Source organism: Eurypyga helias, unplaced genomic scaffold (genome assembly GCF_000690775.1).
Source record: "Eurypyga helias isolate BGI_N326 unplaced genomic scaffold, ASM69077v1 scaffold49021, whole genome shotgun sequence".
NCBI lineage: Eukaryota > Metazoa > Chordata > Aves > Eurypygiformes > Eurypygidae > Eurypyga > Eurypyga helias.
In genome coordinates this window covers 1,939-11,838 of record NW_010233711.1, presented here as the reverse complement: position 1 = coordinate 11,838, position 9,900 = coordinate 1,939, and the positions used below count along the sequence as shown (strand labels likewise).

The 9,900-nt window shown below is 39.9% G+C and overlaps 1 protein-coding gene across 1 annotated transcript; it reads left to right on the top strand.

Annotated features, from left to right (window-relative positions):
• Nucleotides 1-2,781: 2,781 nt before the first annotated feature.
• Nucleotides 2,782-2,979, top strand: LOC104517212 (complexin-1; the record flags this gene model as incomplete). The annotated part of the gene is made up of 1 exon (XM_010161800.1): nt 2,782-2,979. A coding segment is annotated over one exon (198 nt), but the record flags the coding sequence as incomplete, so codon positions are not given.
• Between the last annotated feature and the right edge of the window lie 6,921 nt (nt 2,980-9,900).

Here is a 9,900-nt window from a genome sequence, read left to right as displayed (position 1 = left end):
GCACTGTGCAATTCTGAGGGCAATCAGTAGAGGCCTCCTATGGAAATGTGTCAGCACAGGCTGACAAGTACAGTGCAAATTCCTTCATATAACCTTCGAGCTTTTGTCTGTATTAGTACACAGTAGTGCCTGAGTGGTTGTTCCTGTGCCACAGTACCCTGTGGCCTGGATGTCTGTTCAACAAGTTCATTAGCTAGAGGATCAACCCACCATGAGCTGATACTTGTTTTGAGGAAGATTTGAAAGCATGCAGGTGACCGGTGTGATACTATGATTTGTGTTGCCTCTACTACTGGTCTTTTCAAGCTGGTAAAGACAGGTAAAGTCTGTAGATAAATTTCACTGGGGATCACCTAGGGACACCTACCTGTGTGTATATCAGCCAGCCATGCAGACTGTCTACAGCTTAGCAGTGTGTGTCATTCCCCATGCAGTGGTTGCTGGCCTTATGCTGTATCTTCTTTGTGCTGTTCAGCCCTGTAACTGCAAGTTGATCAAATGCTTCCCTTCCCTCAGATATGAATGGAGACATCATTTGAACATCTTTCCCATGAAATCTGGTATGATCAGCATTCACTAGGTATAAAAATCATAAGACAGGTGTCCTTAATGAACATTTTGGCTTGAAAGAATCGATTTAGAGAACTAGGTTTTGAAGTTGCTAGTTGCAACCTTGCAGGCTGTCATCCTAAATCTTAATGATGATGGAGAAAGAAAGCAAAAATACTGCCTTTGTTCAGAAATAGTTAGGGGTTTCTTGTCAAACACAGGAGCCCTTCAAAATTAGAAAGTCATGACAGCAGCAATGCATTTTTTGCTTTACTGGTAAACAATTTGTTGTATCCCTAATGGAAAAAATGAAAAGAGAAAGTAATGAAAAGAGCATCTACTTCACATCTATTCAGCAGTAACGTATCATTGACAGTAGAAAATACTGAGGACTTTGTACCAACTACCTTCTTTGATGTTTTTGAAATTATATCTAATTTTCAAAGTTCTTTTCAAGCTTATACATGCAAAATGTTTTGCTGGCCTTTGGATGGGTTTAGGTTAGTTACTTTATGGTTCTGAGAGCAATCTTACTTCCATTTGGTTCTTTAATTAAAATTTAGGTATAAGTAAAGGAAGGGCCTTTAAAAGCGCAATAATTTTGAAGCTGATAGCTGCTGCAGCAAACCTGAATGCCTTTCCTCTTCCTCACAAAGGTCAAATACCTCCCTAATGTAGCCAAAAGTGAAATGATTGTAAATAATCGTGTAGGTGCTTCTGAGGTAACTGGTGGATGAGGAGCTGATAGGGTAGGAGCAGGCAGGTTTGAGCAGCCATAAAGATGGCTGGTTAGAAAGGAAAATAACTGAGCAGAAGAATGTTCCTGTGAGCCTGAGAGCTGTGAGCCTGGGATCAGAAGCATCCTTGGAATGTGCAGCTCGCCTCTTCAAAGCACAGCTGGGCACTGAAAAATAGGATGCCTCCTGAGATTGCATTGATGATCACATACCCCAAAAGTTTAGCCTCCATTTATGGACAGAATAAGTGGAAAACGTCTGGGAAATTTAAATTTGTCTGAATAAACAGAGCAGGTCTCTTAGTAACCTGATCTAGTTGAAGATGTCCCAGCTTACTGCAGGGCATTTGGCCTAGATGACCTTTAAAGGCCCCTTCCAGCCCAAACCATTGTGTGAGTATAATAAAGAGGGTAGCTTGCAGGTATTCTTGTTGTTGTAGATTTGCATGTGACAGTAAGTTGGTTTTTTTTAATCATGTATCACCATAATCTCCAAAATTCCTGTGCAAACATTTATGAAAATAACAAGAAAACCTGAGAATTACTGAAATGTATGAAGGTTGAGGAGTGATGAGTATTGGTTGGTGCAGAAATTGTTGGGCATGCCTTCAAACTAGCCATTGAAAAGAAAGTCCTAGTCACTGTGGGAGCTGAGGTACTACAGCACTTCTCTCCCAAGTCTGATTAACTCAGGCATATCTTTACTCCTCTTTTAAATCTAGTGTTTTGAATATAACATCATAAAGTGAGATTCTGGTTACTCACATAAAGTCTTAGTGGTGTGCCTTTAATTCTTAATGGGAGTAGCAAATTTCAAGTATCCATTCTACTCACAGGCTAAAGGATGTTTCTGTTCAGACAATATGAGTCAGCTTTACCCCCAGAAGTTCAGGTTTCAGTGTGAAAATACAGAGTTTCTCATGGAAGTTTATTTTCAGTAAAATGTCTTTCTGTCCTGCTTATACTAAGAAAACAGAGATGAGGTTGTGTAGATTTCCATAAGAGAATATCTAAAACTGTCATATTCACCGCACACTGCCTGTCTGTCCTGGGACATTTGCATTCTTTTGTTGGTATTTTTTTTTCCTGAAGTTTTTCCACATCCATAAACCTTTATTATAAAATGCTGCAGATAGAATTTGACAATGATTGTGGATGATGAACTTGAGCATCAGACTTGTTAAACAGAAAAGAAGAGGATCAACACCAGTAGGATACCACCCAAAACTTTACTAACACAGAGCTTGTAAAGTCCCAGATTATCTCCCATGCTTGTTTCTGAGTGATCTGAACATCTTGTCTTGTGAGAGCCACTGGGCTGTACTTCAAGGGGAGCTGTTAGGATTGATAATTTGGGTGTCTGCATAAAAGAGCAAAATCAGAATACTAACAAGTCATGTTGACACTGCAGATTATGAGGCCCTATGTGTGATGGCTGGCTCCATTGGTCATCCTGTGCAGTGGGTGTCTGACGCTGTGTTATCTCTCCCCTGCAGTATGGGATAAAGAAGAAGGAAGAAAAGGAAGCAGAGGCCCAGGCTGCACTGGAAGCTAATGCTGAAGGGAGTCTGACACGCCCCAAGAAGGCGATCCCTCCTGGCTGTGGGGATGAGGAGGAAGAAGAAGAAGAGAGCATTCTAGACACAGTCATCAAATACCTACCAGGGCCCCTGCAGGACATGTTCAAGAAGTAATAGCTGCAGACTGTTAGATGGGCATGAACAGTACTGCAAAGATTTCTCTTTTGCCCAATGGGGATTTACAATCTTGCCATCCACCATGCAGCCCTCCCCACCTTTGCCCTCTACTGCTCACTAGGATTCCCTGCGCTTCCCATTCTCTTCTGATTGCCTCTCTCCCTTCCCTCCACCCCAAGACTCATCCATTCCTTTTTTGTACATAGTCACTTCCAGTAGATGCCTCTGAATGGATGTAAAGATTAAAAAGCTGCAGACTACACAACTTTTATTATAAGCCATAGTATTATGTATGTTAAATAAGGAAACTGTACATATTCCCATCCAAAGCAGGAAGGAGTGTTCACTAAGTGTGAACATTAGCCTCTTTGATTTTCTTTAATTCTCTTTTTATTATTATTGATAATTATTATTAATTTTATTATTAATGTTCTTGTTGATTGGCTCACAGTAGCCATTTGTTGTTGAGCACATCTGCCCTTGGAAGGGATATCTCAGTTCTCCCATGGAAGCAGAGTTTTTCTGTTTTAATTCCATCACTGGCATAAATAAGAGATCATTTGGAAGGTAAATCATGCATGACTTACACAGCTGACATCACTCAGAACTGTGGAAGAAGTGAGTCATCTGCCCTCAGATGCTGGTAGAAGTTAAATGCTTCAGAATCTAAGCAAGATTCATGTTACTTTGGGAATTAGCCATACACTTAACTTGAAAGAGCAGATTTGGTCAGTTGCCATACAGACAGCTGGAACCATAGGAGAGTGCATGGTGCTCTGACAGAGGACCTCCCCAACCTCTTTGAAGCCTGTGACCAAGTACATAGACTGCCCTAATTAACCAACCTTTCTCTTTCTGCCCAGTGCCATGTTCAACTGTCCCATTCCCAGCAGTGCTTGCAGGATGGACATTTGGTTCCCAGTATATTATTGCTTCTGTGTCCTGCCCACACATTCCTGCGGTGTGTGAGAGAGTGTGGTGACCAGAATGTTAGCCATGGCCCTGGAGATCCAGAAATCCTGAGTATGCCTGCTACATATCATGCTAAATTACTGTGTTGCCTTGGGGAGGTCACTTATTTTTCTGCCTCACCCAGCTTCTCCAGCTGAAAAACGTAGGTTTCACTTTCTACCTACTATAAAGGCATAAATTCAGGATGCTTCTCCAGTGCTGTGCAGAAGCCAATTAATATTATAACAGTGTGTGGCATCTCTTGATGCTAGTAGGATGGGGAGAAACCTCCCTCTTACCATTGTCTTTGTTGCCATTCCCAGACACAGATACAGAGGGCCTCTCAATACAGCACTGTAGGTATTGAGTAGCTGCATAAGTTCAGCCAAATTTTACTGGACATGTTGACTTGCTAGTACATATACAGACTCACATACATAGACAGACTTATCTGAACACAGACTCCCATGATCAGGTGTCTGGCTTGTCATCTGAAGAGCTGGTCCTGGAGTTTTTGCATTTGGCTAGATCTCTGTAGTGCTGCTATGAGACCATCATTCCATCTCAGTCTCCCAGTCTTGTAAGAGAAAGAGAATTTATGTGGCAGAACTAACATTGATTATCCCTATCATGGGAACAACAAAAGTTTCCTAAATACACAGAAAAGATTTGGAAGCAAATACGCACTTTATACTGACAACAAAAGGGAAAGCAGTCTCAGACACTTCAGTTATGTACCTAAATTAAGCATTTTGCTTCAGTGGAACTTTTCTGATGCACTTGTTCAGTGGAACTGAATTTAAGCAAATATCTTAGTTCTTTCCTGAATAAGAAATTTTATAAGATATTTACTATCCTTTCAGGTAAGCAGAAGAAATCTGCACCATGGTTAAGGCAGTGAGCTGTGAACTCTGTGCCTTTTAGCAGCATCTCTCATAGTATGGAAAAAGTATTATGAAAGAGAAGAAATATATTAATTTTGCCCTCCTCACCAATCTTATTCAGGTATGAGAATCCTTGCTTCTTAAGAAATAACTTCAACCATGAATTTCTACTGCATCCAAGGCTGAGAAGGTTTGACTCATCTACAAGTCAGAATCAGCTGATAAAGATGCAACTTATTTCAGGCTATCTCTGCAAACAAGATATATTCATTCAAGTATGAGCTGCCAAGGGATTCTCAGAGGAAAGAGAAGGCAGGTTTTATTCTTTCAGATAATGTCAGTGGTTTTTTGCCCTAACTTTCATTTAAAGCAAGATAAGTGTCTCCCCCCCTAAGAATTTAATGACCCAGAGCACTCTTTATCTCTGAATCAATGCTTGGGTAAAGCATAGCAGTGGTGAGCAATTTACCATTTTCTAGTGAGAGTGGCCTACTCACCCCATGCAAATTCAGCAACTAGTAATTTGAGCCTATTTAAGTAAACCTCAAAGAATCGAAACTCACCTTCTGTCACAAAGGCAGCAGCTGGTTTTGATGCTCTTCCACAGAGGGAACTAAGTCCCTTGAAAGCTAAAAGGCAGAGGCTGACTCTGCTTCAGCCACTCTTTGGTGGTGAAATCTTCCAGCCCACACAATGACACTACAACATCAATACTTTCAAAATGCTCTGACTAGTGCCTGTGGCCTGCATCCCTTTCTGCGAACCAGCAAAAATGTGGCCCTGCTGAAAGGAAAACATTAATTCATATTTTCCTGTGTCCTTGTGCTGGAGAGCTCTGCATATAAACAGACAAATAAAGAAGATGAGCTTGTTCCGTTCATTCTGCTTTGCTTTGGCCTTTCTCTTCCACTTGTTTACCTTTCTCTAGCCCCCATTATGGACTCACTTCTTCAGGCAGACAAATACTGTTTCTGACGTAGAATCAGAATTTTTGCCTGGTGTCCTCCTTGCAGAACAATACTGCCAATTGTTTCTTTGTTCGTTTGTTTTCAGAGTTTCCCTGGCAGGTTGATGTGCATGTGTGTCCACATATGTATGGAAGTGAGGAAAAAGGAGAACAAAGGGAACAGAGAAAGAAGGGAGCAGTGTTTGGTATTATGTCTTCTAACTGTGCCTCAGCAGCTGTGCCATTGAATGACTGGTTTAAGTCAGAATCTTCTGTGGTCTGTGCTCAGATTTCCTAAGTGGGTAGTGCTAACCCTGGGCACAGGGCATTAAAATTACTCCTTTTGTGAGCTGAGCTCCTGAGCTGTGTGAACATCTGTATCCAAACCCTGGAGAGGGCCATAAGAACTCTATGCTGAGTTTGTTAAGCCTCACGCCAGGTTCACAGAGAAGGAGGGAAAGTGAAGGTGGTTTATTATGTAATATTTGCTGAGTCTTTTTCATTGTGGGAGCTCCCCAAGCCAGCCATGTCATCACTCTCCACACCCGCAGCAGACCTTTCTTCATGGGCAGTAGAGAGTTCAGCCAGGTGTGAACTACTTGTTCCCATCTTAATTTTCCTTTTTTTTCAATACAGAAACATGACAGAAGATCTGCCACAGGTACTGGACAGGTTTTGCTTGGTTTTGCATCACAGATTTTGGCACCTTGCATGAGTTCTGGACCTCTCCTCAAGTCATTGCATGTCCTCAAAGTGCCTAAGCTATACTGAACCAAGTTGAGAGCAGGCACGCTCCCTTCCCTTCTGCCCATCCATTTCCCTTTCCACTCTGAACTGTCATCCTGGGACACAGACACCTTTGGCTCATGTACGGATGTGAGAAGCATTGTCACAGGCACTTTCCCTCTCAATACTCAAGCAGGTGTTGAAGCACTGAAACAAGACCAAAGAGAAGCATGGCTCATTGTTTGGATTCTGAATCTCTTTGTCTTTTCATGCCACTGTTTTATTTGCATCGCTGGTCTGTTGAATCTCAGGTAAATGAGGTCTTTTGGTTTTTTTACTAGTTTTTATTTACACAGAAAGGTTGGTGGCTAGACACTACAGCCATTTTCCTTCACAGCTCCAAGACCTTACTGGTTAGTAAAAAAAAAAAAGTCGAAGAGCCTCCACATTTGGAGGGTAAATTATTTAGTTTGCCATTGATCTTCTGAAGTCACATTTAGAGAAAGCCATATGAAATCAGACTGCAATATTAATTATGAATGCTACTCGTGTTTAAAATAAATAAAACAAAATATAAGGTCATGTGCTATATCACTTCGGAGTTCCTCTGTCTGTGTTTCTAGTACCATGTGTTGGCTTAGGTCCCTCCCAGACCCTCTCCTTTGTCCGGAAAGACCATACAAATGCTGCTGAATAGATCTTTTTGGCAAGCTTACTGTGCTAGAATAAACCTTGTTAGAAATCAGTTGTTGTGACCTCAAAGTAATCTTATGTATCTGAAAGTTGTCTCTATCTGTTCTGAATATATGTTATCAAGATAACTGTTTCTTCATGCACTGAGTTAGTAAAATGTTTCAGTACTGTCATTAAAATTTGCTTGTTTTTTCTCTCTCTCTCACACACAGAGCAAAATTCAACTTAGCCATGCATTTTCTAATACAAATGCTCCCCAGCTTTCTTTCAGATGCATGCAGTACAATCTAAGCAAGTAGAAGATGATTTAAAGTAGAGACTTCGTGAATGTGAATTTCATTTGTTATTTGCCTGCTACTTTTTCCTGCATGATGTGGGTAAATGGTATGATGTTCTTTTAAAATGGAATCACAGCCAATAAAAAAACCCGGTGATTTCATACATTTTTTGCAATGCATTCCTGTGACATTTCTACCAGGCTACACTTCGAATTCAAAATATGGATGCTGATACACAAATAGGATAGTAGCAGAATTGATGAAAAACATGGATACTATTTGAATGGATGTGTTCATTTTTTCCTTTGTCAAAAAAAATGGTGAGGTTTGGCATCTACAGTTGATCCAAAATTTTAAATAAGTTTTGCTATTAGGAATTACTTTTAGGAAGAGCAGAACAATATTCCTTTGAAAGAAACACTGGCATATAATTATTGTTTAGTGAGAATATGTTTGGATCTTAAAACAGAAAAGATAAAAATCTGATTTGAAATGACATAAAAAATATCTCTGGATCCAGAATTTGTAATATATACAAAACTCTTTTGGTGGTAAGTTGCACACACTAAGCCTCATTTTACTTGCTCAGGAACAAATCAGTGATTGTTACATTCAGTATAAAAACATTGCATCATTTTAGAAAAAGATGTAAAATCATTCCACTTACGGAGGTACATCAGTGATCAATTCAGACACTGGTCCTGGGATGCAGTGATTAGCCCTACTGCAAGTTCTCAGTCTTCACTGTCCGCAGTGGAGGCACAGAACACATGCTTGTGGCAGATATTAAACTCCTAAAGGAAAATCTGGGTGCCAGTTGTTGTCCTGGGTAAGTACATTTTAACATCTTAATTTAATTTTCTTCCTGAAGTAACACTGACAACCTAGGCCTCATAAAGCTTTCTTTGAAAATGGGGCTTCAGTGAAGGCCACGGGACAATGCTATCACAATACTGTCCTGTGTATTGTGATTCTAAGACGTTTGTGGCCAGCATCAATTGCCCCAGTCAAAAAATCTCAACCGAGATTTTTAATTCTCCCTCTCCAACTGTCCCTATTCTCTTCATGAAAAACAAGGTTACAACTGCATTGAGGGATTCCTTGTTGAACATAGCTCTGCCTCAGCCTGACTGCTGATTTTACAGATGGTTTTAGATAGGTGCTGAAAGCACAACTGAGAAAGACAAAGGCTAGAGAGTCAGATATAGCAGTGTATTTGGCAAGCTAAAGCTGCAACAGCTGAGAGTATTTTGAGACTGAAAAAGGCTTCTTTAAAACTTATGAGGTGAACACTTCAGCTGGGCTATGAGAGGTTTAGACCACAGCAAGAAACAACTGCCTGACTAAAAATGTAGTTCAGTTCTATTTCATTTTTAATAAAATAATATTTAAAGATCTACCCAAAATGGAACAACATCTTTCTAATCTGTCAGCTACTGGTCAAAGAAGAAATGAAATCCAAGCAAAGGCCCTTCGGTATAAGAAGGGAGAATGTATACTGAAATGGAATTAAGATATTAAGACTTCATGTTGTTTCAATTTTGACTTTATTGGTGCAGAAAACAGCCAAATTATGTGTACAATTACTTCAAATTTGGTTATGTAAGCCATGAACCTGAAGCCCAAGCATGGTTGAGATGGAAGTCTTTCTTTATTGTTCCGGTTTTGTAACTGATAAGCTGTGAATTTTCTGTCTATGTGAATCCAATATCTATCAGCTGGCTTTTAATTTGTTGAAAACAAGACACCTTTCCAGGTTTCCCTATCTTATCAGCAGCTGAACAGATGCTCATCAGATATTCACCCCTCAACCACAATCCTCCTTTTTGTGAAGATTAAATACTGCAAATCTCAGAAAAAATGTGAATATTTTAAGGTGAATACATTTACAAATAAATAAATTGAGACAGTCTCTCTGAAAAAATATCTTGGTACTGAAACTCATCTGGGAGACTAGAGGACAAAACCCAAACCAATTATGTCTTTCCAAGTAATATTTGAAGTTATTCCAGCACATCTATTGCCAAATGTTAGCAGACAATCAGGTTACAGATTGAAAGCCCTTCTTATTTATTTGATTAAATAAAGAATTTGGTTTCAAAGTACTAAATAGGCATGAGATCCAAGGCATTTGGATGCTTTTCACATCATGGTACAGTATAGCATTAAGAAGCTCCTAATGATCTCTTGTTTTTACCTTAAAAGATTCTTCATCCTCTGTGTTATTGTAGCCATTTTTAGTGTGGAGCTGAGCCAGACTAGCTTAAAGGCTATGACAAAGAAAGGAAAAATAAAATGTCCACTACATAGTTAAAATCATGGGGTGGCAGATGGCAGTTGCTCATGGATTTTTTTAGGTCAGCTCAACACAGCACTACATTCAGGGAGAGAAAAATGAGAATAGAACGTTTTAGTGGAAATTTCCTAGGCAGATGTCTGC